This window comes from Panulirus ornatus, chromosome 1 (genome assembly GCF_036320965.1).
Source record: "Panulirus ornatus isolate Po-2019 chromosome 1, ASM3632096v1, whole genome shotgun sequence".
NCBI classification, from domain to species: domain Eukaryota; kingdom Metazoa; phylum Arthropoda; class Malacostraca; order Decapoda; family Palinuridae; genus Panulirus; species Panulirus ornatus.
Window position 1 is genome coordinate 92956701 of NC_092224.1, and position 17266 is coordinate 92973966.

General features: G+C 47.5%; 1 protein-coding gene across 1 annotated transcript in view; it reads right to left on the bottom strand.

Moving 5' to 3' along the window:
• Window positions 1-895, bottom strand: part of LOC139751024 (uncharacterized) — a 37581-nt gene extending 36686 nt beyond the window's left edge. Inside the window, exon 1 of the mRNA XM_071666120.1 lies at window positions 50-895. Coding sequence (XP_071522221.1) covers window positions 50-587 — 538 coding nt within the window. The 5' untranslated portion in view covers window positions 588-895. The remainder of the gene's footprint in view (window positions 1-49) is intronic.
• Window positions 896-17266: the final 16371 nt, after the last annotated feature.

Below are 17266 nucleotides of genomic sequence, written 5' to 3' on the forward strand. Positions count from 1 at the left end.
ATCATGCGTTGGAGGATGACAGCGGCGATGGAGAGAGGGAACGACTTACCGAGCCAGTAGCTGTTGTCGTCGGTGCAGTGGGTGAGGGAAGTGTTGGACGCCACGAAGATGACAAGGACGAGGTGCCCCCAGGAGGCGGCCGGGTAGGGATCGAGGAGCAGGACTCCCTCATGACGACCTGACCTGTGGAGGGATCCGTCCGGCAGCCTGGCCACGTACGGCCCCCTCCCTGCCTGCGTGGCCCACACCTGCGTCAGGCGGCGGGGCACCAGCTGGGCGTCCCGACACTCCTTCTTCGTCGTCCACGACGGCGACTCGCACGACTGCGACTGCAGGAGGTCGTAGGCCGCCGCCGCCCATCGGGCCGTGCGATCGTTCATCGGGGAGTCGTCGTATTCGTCGTCTTGCAACGTGTTCGACTTTCCCTCAGTGTGCTGGGGACTCGAACGGGGCACCCGCCCCTCGCTGTGGTCCAGGGAGCCACCTGCAGACTGTGGTTGGCGGGGCATTAGGTCAGGAGTGGCCAGACCCAGCACTCCACCACCTGCCACAACTACCACAACCACAATCATCACTATATGACCCATGATCCCCTCACCTGCTGACCCGCGGCTACCACAACACGTGCCACAGTCCGATACACACACACACACACACACACACACCCAGTAGCGCGCGCGCTCGGTGCACGTCCTCGTATGGTCGACAGTCCAGCAGCGTCCGTCGGGCGGCCCGTCTTGCGTCACACTCAGCTGTCGTAGGTGTCGGGGAGGCAGTCACCAGCGTGAGAGGGTGAGGGGCCCAGGGTGCGCTCGCTCTGGACGCCTGCTCGGGGCCTCGCGACGCCACACACTGACTGACGCCCAGCTGGGCCGCCGCGGCGCTCCTGCCTACGAGCGCCGCGGCCCAGCTAACGCTGCCCACGACCGACCGACCGAGCTGTGATAATCGCACCAGAGATCAAACACGCCGACTCCTCACAACTCCAGCGGCTTCCTTTGATCTCTGAACTAGCCGACTGACCCCACACTCCCCCGACGAGGGTGTGGTAGGCCCCACTCCCTCCTCCATCGCCCCCCTACCAACGAAACTCACAAGACAAGCCTATACCTCACCTCCTCCTCCTTCTGGTCGTCTTGCCATCACCCACGGTAGCGGTCGTCCGCAGCTCTGGACAACAACACTTGGTCTTACACATCACCACAACACATCCTACTGAATGACTGTTGGGAAAGCGTCTGAAATATCTTTAATTCATAAGAACAGTAATAACTTTATAACTGATATATATATATATATATATATATATATATATATATATATATATATATATATATATATATATATATATATATATATTAGTCATCTGGCAAAATTTAATGGGTCCCAAAATAGACCCTTGCGGAACACGAAATGTTTTCTTTTCCCCTGGTGATCAGTGGTCACTTGCCACAACTCTTCTTTTTCTGTTCTTCCAGCACCATGTTCTCCTGCCAAGAATATCATAGTTTATCCAGGGGATTTTAATTGCCTTTAAGCTCTATCGTGCAATACCTGTTTTAGGAGAAAGACTAATACGTCAGAATATAATGACTAAGATCAAATGGCATCCTTGGTCATTATGATTGGTGAATATTACCCAAAAAAAATCTGTATTTAATTAGTCATACATGATTTCATCTTCACGATTCCATATTGATTATATAAATGACCCATGACAGCACGATATATACAACATATACGGTGTAAGACTGACTGGAATGGACTTTATGGCGCAAAGTCTTTTTTCCGTTGTATGTCGACTCATGTTAGTGTAGTGAACCTCGAATCACTAGGATTCGTTTTCCCTCTGAGTGATACCCGACATCTGCTTCGGGTTTACAGATGAATGAAGCAGCTTCTGTGGTAATCGATACCGCAGCCCACCTGGTCTCGGTTCTGCTGTACCTGATCTGCAGATTTCATTTCCTTTCTTCCCTGTAGCAGCTGTTGTAGATGTCACATTTTCCAGCGTTCTATGAATTGCTCACATTTTCCAGCGTTCTATGAATTGCTCACATTTTCCAGCATTCTATGAATTGGTCCTTTCATTGTTGCAGTGCTGTGATTCGTAGGTAAAGATGGAAGATTCTTCCATCTTTATCTTATCAGTGTCTTTATCTTTATCAGTGTCTTATTACCATCATTTATCAATACGTAGATAAAGATGGAAGATTCTTCCATCTTTATCTTATCAGTGTCTTTATCTTTATCAGTGTCTTATTACCATCATTTATCAATACGTAGATAAAGATGGAAGATTCTTCCATCTTTATCTTATCAGTGTCTTTATCTTTATCAGTGTCTTATCACCATCATTTATCAATACACTGATATCATGTATATCATTTAATCAGGTTTGATTAATTTCTAAATACCTAAGGTAAAGATAGGGTGATGAGCTGGTAATACAGCCAGCTCCCCTCACAGCTAGCCTTTTGAGCCATGTCGATCGCGGCATTTGGATCCCCAAGACCCTTGTCAGCCACATAATCATCTTAGAACTGGCCCATAAATTTCTTGTTTCATTCCCTGGCCGGTTATGTACACTAATATGGTTTTTTATTGGTCTAGGAACACAATTAGTTACCGTTTATCCAAAAGCGCCAATGTGCATGTTCCAAGCACTCCTCCGTCTCGTGTTCTGGTCTCCACACTGTCTGTCCCCTCAGCCATCCAGGCCTTCACATGGAATTCGATTCGCACACGCGGCGGGTAGGCCTTGTCCTGCCCCGGGACCTGACTCTCCTAACCATATGTGCTAATTAAATCAGCGAGAGGATTCACGTCTCTATGCTGCGTCGTGATGCTTTATGTTCGGTGTAGCTCAATCAGCGAGAGGATCCACGTCTCTATGCTGCGTCGTGATGCTTTATGTTCGGTGTAGCTCAATCAGCGAGAGGATCCACGTCTCTATGCTCCGTCGTGATGCTTTATGTTCGGTGTAGCTCAATCAGCGAGAGGATCCACGTCTTTATGCTGCGTCGTGATGCTTTATGTTCGGTGTAGCTCAGGTGATACGTAACAACACGTCCGTCCACACCCGAAGCCCTTGTGATTCCTGACTGGGGACTTGAAAAGTCACCACTCGGTACTACAGGACTTTTGACTTCCAGTGATCACTATGTAACAGTACACATATTCTCGCATCTAGTGACTGATATCACCGCTGAGTCAATACAGGAAAACTGTCGAGGTCAGAGGAGATGAAAACCTGGGACTCGGTTGCTGTCATTGGAAATGTTAGAGCCGGAGAGGACCTGATTGTTTCCCTGATCTCTCCTGCGTCACATAACTGGCCACAAACATCTCCTGCGTCACATAACTGACCACAAATATCTCCTGCGTCGCATAACTGGCCACACTGCGTCGCATAACTGGCCACACTACGTCGCATAACTGGCCACAAACATCTGCGTCACATAACTGACCACAAACATCTCCTGCGTCACATAACTGGCCACAAACATCTGCGTGACATAACTGGCCACAAACATCTGCGTCACATAACTGGCCACAAACATCTGCGTCATATAACTGGCCACAAACATTCCTGCGTCACATAACTGGCCACAAACCTACGGAGATGTTTGTCACTTCTGACATCATCAGAGGTCGGTCAGTCATGCCTGTATTTCGAGATCGTCTGTATTACAGAACACGTCAAACAAGTCTTCATTTGGCTACGATTCAGCAGCAGTCTCAGTGTCTGGCTTTGCCTCTCACGCAGTCATTCCAAATATCCAACTGATTCAATCTTTGAATTGATCATAGGAATACCGAGGCTGCTCTGGCTGGGTATATGTGAGATCCTGCGTCACATAACTGGCCACAAACATCTGCGTGACATAACTGGCCACAAACATCTGCATCACATAACTGGCCACAAACATCTCCTGCGTCATATAACTGGCCACAAACATTCCTGCGTCACATAACTGGCCACACACCTGCGGAGATGTTTGTCACTTCTGACGTATTACAGAACACGTCAAACAAGTCTTCATTTGGCTACGATTCAGCAGCAGTCTCAGTGTCTGGCTTTGCCTCTCACGCAGTCCTGATTGTTTCCCAACCTCATTATGGACACAAGAATGATCTCTCCTGCATCACATAACTGGCCACAAACATCTCCTGCGCCACATAACTGACCACAAATATCTCCTGCGTCGCATAACTGGCCACACTGCGTCGCATAACTGGCCACACTACGTCGCATAACTGGCCACAAACATCTGCGTCACATAACTGACCACAAACATCTCCTGCGTCACATAACTGGCCACAAACATCTGCGTGACATAACTGGCCACAAACATCTGCGTCACATAACTGGCCACAAACATCTCCTGCGTCATATAACTGGCCACAATCATTCCTGCGTCACATAACTGGCCACAAACCTACGGAGATGTTTGTCACTTCTGACATCATCAGAGGTCGGTCAGTCATGCCTGTATATGTGAGATCCTGCGTCACATAACTGGCCACAAACATCTGCGTGACATAACTGGCCACAAACATCTGCATCACATAACTGGCCACAAACATCTCCTGCGTCATATAACTGGCCACAAACATTCCTGCGTCACATAACTGGCCACAAACCTGCGGAGATGTTTGTCACTTCTGACGTATTACAGAACACGTCAAACAAGTCTTCATTTGGCTACGATTCAGCAGCAGTCTCAGTGTCTGGCTTTGCCTCTCACGCAGTCCTGATTGTTTCCCAACCTCATTATGGACACAAGAATGATCTCTCCTGCATCACATAACTGGCCACAAACATCTCCTGCGCCACATAACTGACCACAAATATCTCCTGCGTCGCATAACTGGCCACACTGCGTCGCATAACTGGCCACACTACGTCGCATAACTGGCCACAAACATCTGCGTCACATAACTGACCACAAACATCTCCTGCGTCACATAACTGGCCACAAACATCTGCGTGACATAACTGGCCACAAACATCTGCGTCACATAACTGGCCACAAACATCTCCTGCGTCATATAACTGGCCACAATCATTCCTGCGTCACATAACTGGCCACAAACCTACGGAGATGTTTGTCACTTCTGACATCATCAGAGGTCGGTCAGTCATGCCTGTATTTCGAGATCGTCTGTATTACAGAACACGTCAAACAAGTCTTCATTTGGCTACGATTCAGCAGCAGTCTCAGTGTCTGGCTTTGCCTCTCACGCAGTCATTCCAGATATCCAACCGATTCAATCTTTGAATTGATTATAGGAATACCGAGGCTGCTCTGGCTGGGTATATGTGAGATACGTGGTGTATTGCTGGGGAACTTCACCTACCCCATAGCTACGACCAGTCGTTAGCGGCCCCATAGCCACGAACAGTCGTTAGCAGCCCCATATCCACGACCTATAACCACAACAGTTATGGAAGAAAATAACAGGAAATAGTGAACGGGTATGAAAGAAAACTAGTTCAAATGCTATTATTGGTAATGACAGTAATAATGATGATGATGATGATAATGATAACATGTCTAGTAGTAATGTCAAGATAACGGTTTACTGAATCAAATGAAGTCGAGTGTCTGAAAACATACAGAAAGAATACATCACACAAGACAATGGAGCTATAACAAAGGAAGGGGGGGGGGGACTCCAGTCAAAGTCTTTATGCAAAGTTTTTTTTTGTGTGTCGGAGGCGCCAGACCTTGAATGGAATATGAAGGTTACAGGGGGAAAAATAGCAAGAGAAGGGGCAAAATATTTTCAGACTTTTGGAGGAAGTGGAAAAATCTGCCTTTTGAAAAGGAGATCGATCGTGGTTGTTAGGAAAGACTTGAGGAGGTAAAGAGTTCCAAAGATTAGCGATGTAGGGAAACAGATATCACAACGGCCTACCCTTGCGTTGTCGATAGCCACTTGCCGAGAATTACGTGTTCTAGCTGATGGTTGGGGCTGGTTGGGGCACACAAGCAGCCAGCTGTTGAAAGCAAAAACTGAAGTAATATCTATAGAAGACGGGAAGTGAAAGAAGCAAAAACTGAAGTAATATCTATAGAAGACGAGAAGTGAAAGAAAAGTCTTCCGTAAGACAAGTGGGTCAAGCTTCATAGTTAGTCTGAGGAGGTTGGCAAATCAGACCAGCTCTGTAGCACTACAACCTTCCCAGATATGACAGCAATACACCGTACGAGCACGGATCAATCCGCTGGATAATCAGAGAGAAAGGACTTGCTAAGCTGGACCCCCAGTTTCTTAGAGACCAAAACTTAGCTCTCTGTGTATCGTTTGGGGTTTGCAAGATAGGTTAGATGTGACAGTGACGCTCAGTATATTCCTCGTGCTAAGAGGTGGAGTCATAGATTCATCCAAAGAGAAAAGAAAGTTGTGATTGGGTTTGAAGAAGAGATGGACAAAATATGAGTTTTAGAAACATTAAACTTAACCAGGTTGTGTCGCTCAGTAGGTTCCTTGTGCTAAGAGGTGGAGTCATAAATTCATCCAAAGAGAAAAGAAAGTTGTGACAGGGTTTGAAGAAGAGATGGACAGAATATGAGTTTTAGAAACATTAAACTTAACCAGGTTGTGTCGCTCAGTATGTTCCTTGTGCTAAAAGGTGGAGTCATAGATTCATCCAAAGAGAAAAGAAAGTTGTGATTGGGTTTGAAGAAGAGATGGACAAAATATGAGTTTTAGAAACGTTAGACTTAACCAGGTTGTGTCTGTCTACCCAACTTGGAAATGCTCTCCAGTTCTAAGTGCACTGAGGAATTAGGGACGAGACGAGACGAGACGAGAGGAGACGCAGATAGGACACGAGAGGCTGGAGTGGACTTGAAGGAGGTGGAGGAAAGCAGTGATGAGTCGTCCGCGTATGACTGCATCTGGTTATCTTTTGAAGAAAGGAAATCATTGGCAAAAAACGAGCAAGAGTTTTGGAGACAGGGCAGAACTTTTATGGACACCGCTTTTAAGAGAGAAAGAGGAAGAGGATGGTCCATTGACAGGTGCAGGCAGAGATGGATGAAGTAAGGATGGAACACTAAGAAGGCCGCCTCTCCACCTGGAGGGGTTAAAATGGTCACTTTTAGTCTCCTGATTACTATAAAGGGAACGTACCAGCTGGAATAGGTTCGATGCGATTGTGGTGCCGATTTGCAACTCGGGGACGAGGGATATATGATGGCAGGAGGTGATGGTGGCGAGAGTGTCACGGTGCCTTCTTTCCGTGCAGTCGAATGAGGTCTAGGAAATGGTTGTGGAGAAATGGGAGGACCGGTGCGGTTAACGCCTCTGTGTCTGTGGTGTAAGAGGGATCAAGGATAATCTTGCAAGCTCTTTTGAATTTATATGAATCATTATAACACATTTAGTATGAATCATTATGACGTCAGTTATTTATATTTGGGCTTGATCGTTGCTTTCTCCACACTAAATCACTTGAATTACCTATTTTGTTTTAGATTTCAGTTGTCAGGCAGGTAAGAAATATACACCAGTTATCGCTTCAGAAAGACGACCAAGGAAAGCTCATCTCGCCAACATGTACAATAATTCTCTCTTTCAAATACTGAGGATCAGTTAAGACAGAGTCAAAATTGATATTGATGCCAAGAAAATAGGTGAATATATACCTTCTGGCCGTGAATAGATCTCAAGTAATATGATTCATTGGTACTAACCATTGACAATAAAATCTCATTCAAATACTGAGGATCAGTTAAGACAGAGTCAAAACTGATATTGATGCCAAGAAAATAGGTGAATATATACCTTCTGACAGTGAATAGATCTCAAGTAATTTGATTTATTGGTACTAACCATTGACAGTAAAATCTCTTGTGATACAAGTGAGGAAGTCCTACCTGAAATACATCGTGGTCATCGAGAGGATAATCACGTACCTCCAACTTCTTGGTAGAGCGACGACGTAATCCATCCGTTGCATATTGATGTTCAGCAACCGCTGGACCGTAGCCTAGCACGCCGGACCGTAGCCTAACCAGCTGCCGCACGGTAGCCTAGCACGGGAACTTGTCCTTCGTGTAAAGAAATGATGAGGATTAACGACACACTTTGTGATCTTTCGGTCTTGACAGGTCTACTTTATAGTAGCTACTGGGCCAGTTCCTTGACCCCTTCGTGAAGACCTGGGCTCCCTACTCCTTCTAGGGAGCTCAGATGATGGTCACTAATCGGTTAAAATAGAGAGAAAAAAGTGTTTTCGGCTGTTAAGCTAATCGGTTGAAAATTTGGGAACGAAAATTGTTTTTTTCTTCTTTCTTTTTATATATTTGAAGGAATGGCGTTTAATCTATTCGAATTTTCGTAAGGTCTAAAGCTACAACGTGGCCAGGCACTGACGTTGCTATAACCTCCCCACCTTCCCCTCCTCTTGAATAGGATAAACAAAAGAAATAAATTAGTAGGGAGGAAGGCCGGACCTGGGGTGGTGTGGGGAAGAAGTGTAAACTAGGCGTCAGTGTCCGCCTGGACCATAACTAGTGACTGATGGTGACACAATCCAACCAGACCTGAGTCCCGCCAGCCAACCCTTACGCTGGGAACTACTAATCATCCCAATTAACGACCCACATTCAGATCATCTGCGGTTATACGACGTAACAGGTAGTCCAGGTTATAGCCAGGGTCGAGAGTTGTCATTATAGGTAATGAGTGGGAAGGTGTGCACTGACCCCAGCCCTGGTGAGGTCAGGTCAGTTCGCTTTTACTCCACGTGAGAGTCAGGTCAGTTCAGCATCACTGGGGGACACCGGCTGTGGTGTGGGTGAGACCTACCTTCACCGTAACCCAGCTACGACCTCGACCCCACACTTGTCAACATGGCATCACACACAAGTCATTCTGACATATACCACACAAAAAAGAAGAATGTAACTGATAAAAGATCTGAGGTTACCGTAACCTCTCACAGTTCTTCATATCTTTCTAGTGTTTCTGATTGTCTCGCGTCATGCACAGAGACAGTATCCTCGCGTCATGCACAGTGAGACACAGTATCCTCATGTCATGCACAGTGAGAGACAGTAGCCTCGCGTTATGTACAGTGAGAGACAGTAGCCTCGTGTCATGCACAGTGAGAGACAGTAGCCTCGCGTCATGCACAATGAGACACAGTAGCCTCGCGTCATTGCAGTGAGACACAGTAGCCTCGCGTCATGCACAGTGAGACACAGTAGCCTCGCTCATGCACAGTGAGACACAGTAGCCTCGCTCATGCACAGTGAGACACAGTAGCCTCGCTCATGCACAGTGAGACACAGTATCCTCATGTCATGCACAGTGAGAGACAGTAGCCTCGCGTCATGTACAGTGAGAGACAGTAGCCTTGCGTCATGCACAGTGAGAGACAGTAGCCTCGCGTCACTGATACACAGTAGCCTCGCGTCATGCACAGTGAGACACAGTAGCTTCAGGTGTTGAATTTCTGTTGCGCGAGTTATGGAGCGGGACATTCATACTGTACTGAACTTTCTCATGGACTTTTATATGGGGCAGGATTAAGCTGGGGTACGTTGCAGGTTAGGAGTAAGATAGATATCTTATGTAATGTGTTATAAAATAGATGATATCTTCCACAATATTGAACATGCTATATAATTTGATGGTTCAGTCAACTGTTTCATGGCCATCCCAGTAAAGTCTCTCTCTCTCTCTCTCTCTCTCTCTCTCTCTCTCTCTCTCTCTCTCTCTCTCTCTCTCTCTCTCTCTCTCTCTCCAAGACTCAATTTCTACCCATCTCTTTATCGAAGACTCCTCACAACTTTTGTCTCTCCTTTGACAGTTCTATAATCCCATCTCTTGCCTTAATGAACATATTTGGCATTACTGTAACATCCACTCTTTCTTGAAAACCCCACATTACGGAAATAGTTTAAGTCTGCTTCTAAGAAACTGGGTGTCCTGGTTAGATGTCGAAATGTATTTTCTTCCGAACAGTTGCTCCGTTTATGCAAAGGAATGATCCGTTCTCATACTAAGTGAAAGTAGGAAGGCTAGCTTGTGTTCCCTAGTGAGGAGCAGAGTAAGGGACGATTGGATTAAGGTAGATATTGATGTGGAAGGCAGAAGTGAGGGACGAATGGATTAAGGTAAATATTGGTGTGGAAGCGAGGGAGTGCACGAATGGAAAATATTACCAGGTGGGGTTGTGGACGGCAACGCGTTGGGAACTTTAATACTCTGGTTGGGGGAGAAAAAAGCGGCGGTAATGGTAGGGTGTATAGGGTGGATCCGCCTGGCATGGGCCAGTAAGTTGCCTGCAGTTTCCTCTACTTTATGTTATTATGTTCGTATGAAACAAAATGAAATAAAAAAATGGAAAGGAGGTATCAAAGGTTATTGGAAAGTGTCGGTGCAGAAATGAAGAAAATGAAAGATTAAAGCGTAAATACACGGAATGAAAAAAGCATACAAGAAAATGATGTTGAAGATGCTGAGAGAAATGGCGATACAGTAGGAAGGGAGATGGACAGAGAAATAGAGGATGACGAAGGAAATATAACAAAAGTTAGAGCGATACACCCAGTAAAGCATCAGCCAATAGGGTGACTATCATTTCATAATCTGTCTGAGATATATTCGCTGGGGTTCGGGGGACAGAGAGGGAGGGAGGGAGGGAGAGGATGCTCCCAGACGCCGCAGTAAACAAACTCACTCTGCTGATGACGCCGCCAGAAGTGACACGGGCGGCCAGGGTCTGTTGTTACTCCTCAGTCATGCCAACGGTGGTGAGCCACAGTCGACCCTCATAAAACACCACCTCCTCGTGATATGCACCCACCACCCACAGAGCTCCCCTTGAAGGTGTGTAGGTCCAACCCATCCTCTAGAAATGGGGTATAAGAACATAGTAAGGATACGAAGTGTAAAGTAGATATTAGAACGGTCGTGACTAGGCTTCGTGGCACCACTGACTTGGGAGCGAGGTAAGAAGAGGAGGAATAATTAGTTGAGCAACTGTGGTAAGCGGCAGCTGCCTCCCTCACTCACTGCTCCCGCTGCACTTGTCACGTCGGGGTGGTTACTTTAATCATCACAACAGCTCTGGGGTCCTCCTCACCGTGACAGGAGGTACTGTGGTATGTGTGAGTATGTCTCTGTGGGCAGGAGCGCTGGCCTGTAATGCAAAGTGTCGTGCGTTGTTTTGATGGAATTCTGGTGTTCCTTGTTTTGTGTTAGGTCAACAGCCCGGGGGTGCATCTTTCCTCTCTGTTCATGCCTCAAAAACACACACTCGCTGTCTGTTTACACTTTTTCTCTTGAATCTATTAAGGCAGTCGGGAAAATAGATTCTTGTACAGAGTACTGAAGGAAAATATAAAAAGCTGAACAAGGAGGCTGGATACAGGACTTCTTAATGCATCAGAGATTCAAAGTTGCATCAAACGAAACTGCAGTATATCTCAGATGATGATGTACAAGGTACGATGTTGGTTTGAATAATTTTGTGAATTGTAATGAGACAAAAACTGATAGACAGATAAAAAAAAAAATAGCAGATTAAGATTTTTGCACATGACAAACAATCAGTATGCCGTGTTGTACTGGTTAGCCTTCTTGACCGTCATGCATTCATGGGCTCTCGCCCAGGGTCGAGCGCATAGGTTCGAATCTTGGTTGTGACAGTCGATTCACAGTGAACCTAGCTGTTCATCCGCTCGTACGGTTTGGGCTCTCGCCCAGGGTCGAGCGCATAGGTTCGAATCTTGGTTGTGACAGTCGATTCACAGTGAACCTAGCTGTTCATCCGCTCGTACGGTTTGGCCGATAAAATGGGTAACGTGATCAATTGTGCAAAACTTCCTTAAATTATGAAACAGGAAGCAAACAGAATTATTCGAAAGTCCGGTAAAAAATTTAAAGTGAAAAGATTAATTTTTTTTATCGTGACTAGATGTTTCAAATGGGAGATCACTGCTAACTTCAAATCAATTCCGAAAGAACCCACCTACAGTGTCTGTGAGAGCAGAAAATACAGCTTTGTGAAACTCAGTTCCCAAGATATATTTCTGTATATTCTAGGATTTCACAATAGTAATTCATGACCTATGAATATCGACAGTGCCGCACAACTTTTGTTCATATAGAAAAATATGGACAGTTACAAAAATTTAAGGTCGTATAAAGTGTAGGTAAACATTGGTAAAGAAAAGGGGTAATGGACGAATGGGCCCAGGTGCCAAGAGAGGTCATTGACGCTGTGTGTTGACAAATCTGATACACGTAAGATAATTACTTGACTAATGATAACAGGGGGTAGAGAGGAGCTGCCTCGCATGGGACTCTTGGCCGCCTGCGACTTTCTTCAAAGATTCACATGTTCATGGCATCTGGCGGGAAATATACGAGGCGCAGCGAATTTGGTGCTGACGAATGGGCCCAGGTGCCAAGAGAGGTCATTGACGCTGTGTGTTGACAAATCTGATACACGTAAGATAATTACTTGACTAATGATAACAGGGGGTAGAGAGGAGCTGCCTCGCATGGGACTCTTGGCCGCCTGCGACTTTCTTCAAAGATTCACATGTTCATGGCATCTGGCGGGAAATATACAAGGCGCAGCGAACTTGGTGCTGAAGCGAGAGAATGGAGCAGAGACTCTACACTCCCCTGCTGATGACACCGAGAACCTGAACAACGAAGTAATAGGTTGTCTTGCTAGCTAAGAACACCACCTTAACGAAGACAAGCCTTGCTCTTCTATTCAGCTTGGGAAATATACGAGGCGCAGCGAACTTGGTGCTGACACGAGAGAATGAAGCAGAGACTCTACACTCCCCTGCTGATGACACCGAGGACCTGAAGAACGAAGTAATAGGTTGAGTCTTGCTAGCTACGAACACCACCTTAACGAAGACAAGCCTTGCTCTTCTATTCAGCTTGTGATACAGAGAATGATCGGTGCCAACTTCCTCTGAATACACTGAAGTGTATTCAGAGGTTTTCGCTTCCATTAGCAGAGTAGTAACAAGTGATGCGGCTTTCCAGCAGTACCTTAAAAATTTTCGATTTTCATCGTCTTAAGTCCAAGAGCGACTCCTCATACATGAATGTTGTATAAAATAACAGTTTCCAATAATACTGTAATAATGCCCTACAATGCAGGAGGGTGATACAGCAGTGTTTCACAATAAGAATGAGAATCTTTTCATAACTAATTGGCTCCCTCGCCTTAACGGTAGAGCATCAGTAACAAAAAAAAAAAAAAAAGATGGCTCCATCTGCAGACGTCCATTGCCTAGACGTCACGTATAATGGACTGGCACAGGAGCCTACCGCCCACGGCCACGCCCCACGCACTAGTTCATGGTTTAACCCTTGCACCTTCCTCTTCACCTCATGGCTCTTTCTCTTATGCATTTCCCAGTCATTTACAACCCTTCCCTGTATGTAGTGCCCATATACCTCTCTTTTCTCTCTAACTAGCAACTTTACTTCGTCATCCCACCACTCACTACCCTTTCTAACCTGTCCACTCTCCACCTTAGGCATGCCACACGCTTCTCTCGCACATGCTAACACCTCTCATTCCTCAGCCACTCCCATATCTTCGTTTACTCTCACCTCTTGCCATTGTACACTCAGTCTCTCCTGATATTTCTTCACACAAGTCTCTTTCCCATGCTCACTTACTCTCACCACTCTCTTTCCATCGCTATTGTTTCCCCTTTTCTGAAAACCTTTACAAATCTTCACCATCGCTTGCGCAAGATAATGATCAGACATTCCACCAGCTACCCCCCTCAGCACCTCACAGGTTGCATGTCGACTGAAGTACGGGTGTTGGGGGAGGGGTTGGAGGTTGACTAAAGTAAGGATGGTGCGGGAGTGTTGCAGGTGAGGTAAGAGAGGCGACAAGGCTGTATGAGCGGGGGCCCCCGTCCAGCACGGGGCGTGTGACACCACGACAGCAATCATCCACAACTGGCGGTGGCAGGTGACCACACACGTAAATTGCTCCCTCGCTGGCTGGGTGATTGCCCGTGTCACACGCTCCACACACACACAAACACACACACACACACACACTCGACAGCACGACACACAACTTCGACGCCCCCCCCTCCCCCGAACAGTACACCGCTACACGCAGGGGTCGAATAACCCCCCCCTTTCCCCCCCCAAAAAAAAGCCACATATATCTGCAGCCATTTTGTGGGGATGAAATGTTTTCGATCTAGAGTTACGGTAGATATAAATTTCCTGTGTGACTCCCCCTCTTGAAGACCTGGCTGATCCATATATCCTGCTGGCGACGTGTACGAACCACAGGATATCACGGCCATGATTTCCTTGGCTTCCGCTCGTGATTTACTTGGCTGTATATTGTCCTATTTTCCTGGACAACCTGTAATAATGGCATATATCCAGAGCTACACAATAGTGGTCATTATCTTGCCTGATGGCATGTGGCGACACCCTTACCCGCAACCTCTCTCTCTCTCTCTCTCTCTCTCTCCTCCAATCTAACCCCCCCCCCCATTTATAGTCCCCGCCACCATGTCGTGAACTGTGTGAGCCATTGTGAGTCTCCCAACACCATGACGTGTATACTGTGAGCCACTGTGAGTCTCCCGCCACCATAACGTGTACTGCTAGAGCCATTGTGAGTCTGACCATGAATGTGTATTATGAGATGCATTATGAGCCCCAGGTGAGCCATTATGAGTCTGACCTTCATGACTGTGTATTATGAGAAGCATTATGAGCCCTGCAGATGAACCCCACCTATATGATTACGTACTGTGTGAGTCTTACTGAGCCACGCCACAATTAGTGGCATTATCTCATCATCATCTTCAACAAAAAAACATTTGTCCTTACTGTGACAACAAACAGTTTGGCATATCTACGTTTTATTTCATTTAGAAGACATTATTTTTTTTTCATGAGGGAGGGTAAGTTGTGTCAGGCGCATGTCTGTGTGCATGGCTGGGTCCAGATGCGCATATAACCAGACACTCGATCGTCTGCGCAGGTCAGCCGGGTGGGTGTCTTTTGGTGTTGGCCGAGGTGATGATGATGACCTGCGACCTCTCACCTTCTCACCAGCCCGTCCACCGGTGCCGCAGCAGCAGCAGGAGGGAGGGTGGTGACCTGTGGAGCTAGGGAACGTCCCGACGAGCCTCAGACCAGACTGGTTGCTGGACCACCTTACCTCACGTGCCTGAGGTGGGCTGGTGTGGGTGGTGATGACGAGAGGGGTTGTGGTGGGTGGTAATGAGAGGGGTTGAGGTGGGCTGGTGTGGGTGGTTATGAGACGGGTTGTGGTGGATGGTAATGAGAGGGGTTGAGGTGGGATGATGAGAGGGTTTGTGGTGGGTGGTAATGAGAGGGGTTGAGGTGGGCCGGTGTGGGTGGTATGATGAGAGGGGTTTTGGTGTAGGTGGTGATGAGACGGGTTGTGGTGGGTGGTAACGAGAGGGGTTGAGGTGGGATGATGAGAGGGTTTGTGGTGGGTGGTAATGAGAGGGGTTGAGGTAGGCTGGTGTGGATGGTATGATGAGAGGGGTTGTGGTGGGTGGTAATGAGAGGGGTTGAGGTAGGCTGGTGTGGATGGTATGATGAGAGGGGTTGTGGTGGGTGGTAATGAGAGGGGTTGAGGTGGGCTGGTGTGGGTGGTATGATGAGAGGGGTTGTGGTAGGTGGTAATGAGAGGGGTTGAGGTGGGCTGGTGTGGGTGGTGATGAGAGGTGTTTTGGTGTGGGTGGTGATGAGACGGGTTGTGGTGGGTGGTAATGAGAGGGGTTGAGGTGGGATGATGAGAGGGTTTGTGGTGGGTGGTAATGAGAGGGGTTGAGGTAGGCTGGTGTGGGTGGTATGATGAGAGGGGTTGTGGTGGGTGGTAATGAGAGGGGTTGAGGTGGGCTGGTGTGGGTGTAATGATGAGAGGGGTTGTGGTGGGTGGTAATGAGAGGGGTTGAGGTGGGATGATGAAAGGGGTTATGGTGGGTGGTAATGAGAGGGGTTAAGGGGGGATTGGTGTGGTAGATCATGAGAGTAACAGGTTGAGGAGGACCCGTTCCTCCAAGGTGTATGCATGCTGGATATGACCCACCAGATCATCCACTTCCACTTCCTTGGTTCTCAGTTTTCCCTCACACATCTCCCTTATATCTTCCTCGGGTACTCGGCTCGTCTGAGGGCGTTGCTCGCTCCCTACCACAACTTACCCACACTCACTCCCAGGCTGGTCCGCGCCTGGTACTCCTCCACCCCGGGACGCAGGTTTCGCGCCCTGCACACCTCACACGTCTATCAGGAATTCAGCGTCCCACTAGGATGTTCCCCGGTCTCCTCCCGCCTCCTGAGATGATCAAATATCAAAGAGAATATCCTCAGACCGCTCCAAACGACCTCAGACCGCTCAGGAGACGTCTCTGAGCTCCAAAACGACTGCTAGTTAGACCTGCAGTGACTGACATGACACTGCGCTGCTTTGTTAGTCTCAAAAGCTCACGAGAATTGATAAGACAGAGTCACAGTCGTGGGGTTTGGCTGGGTGGTGTGGAGGGTGGAAGGCCTCCTCCTCCCAGGTTTCGGGTCAGTGAGGCCACTTGAGGTCATCATCTTGCCTCATTACCATACAAAGGCGCGGTGGGGGAAAAGCTGAGAGGCGGCTCGTCAGAATCGTGTTTACACAAGCGTGGCATTTTCGACCTCTGTCAACAGCTGTTCATACCACGCCCGGCTAACCCCTGGCTGGATTTGTACCGCTGTCAGCGGCCAGATTACTGTGCATACCATGCTCATCCTGTGAGCGGTAGCGCAAAAGGATTCTACAGGGGTCACAAAGGGTCTTAGTCAGACCCCCCCCAGTGGGTTGATAGTACATAAGATGTTACAATTCGTGTTTCAGTACACACATTACATAGTTCCATATGGTATGTTCTACCGACGGTGTGAGCTTCACCCCCCTCGCACGGCAGACCAGCCCAGTACAACCTGCTGTTACAACCACTGTGACCTCCCCGGGAACTGTGAATCAGGCTGTACAACCCTTGTGACCTTGGTACAGCCTGCTGTTACAACCACTGTGACCTCGGTACAACCTGCTGTTACAACCACTGTGACCCCGGGAACTATGAATGAGGCTGTACAACCCTTGTGACCTTGGTACAGCCTGCTGTTACAACCACTGTGACCTCGGTACAAACTGCTGTTACAACCACTGTGACTTCGGTACAGCCTGCTGTTACAACCACTGTGATCCCCC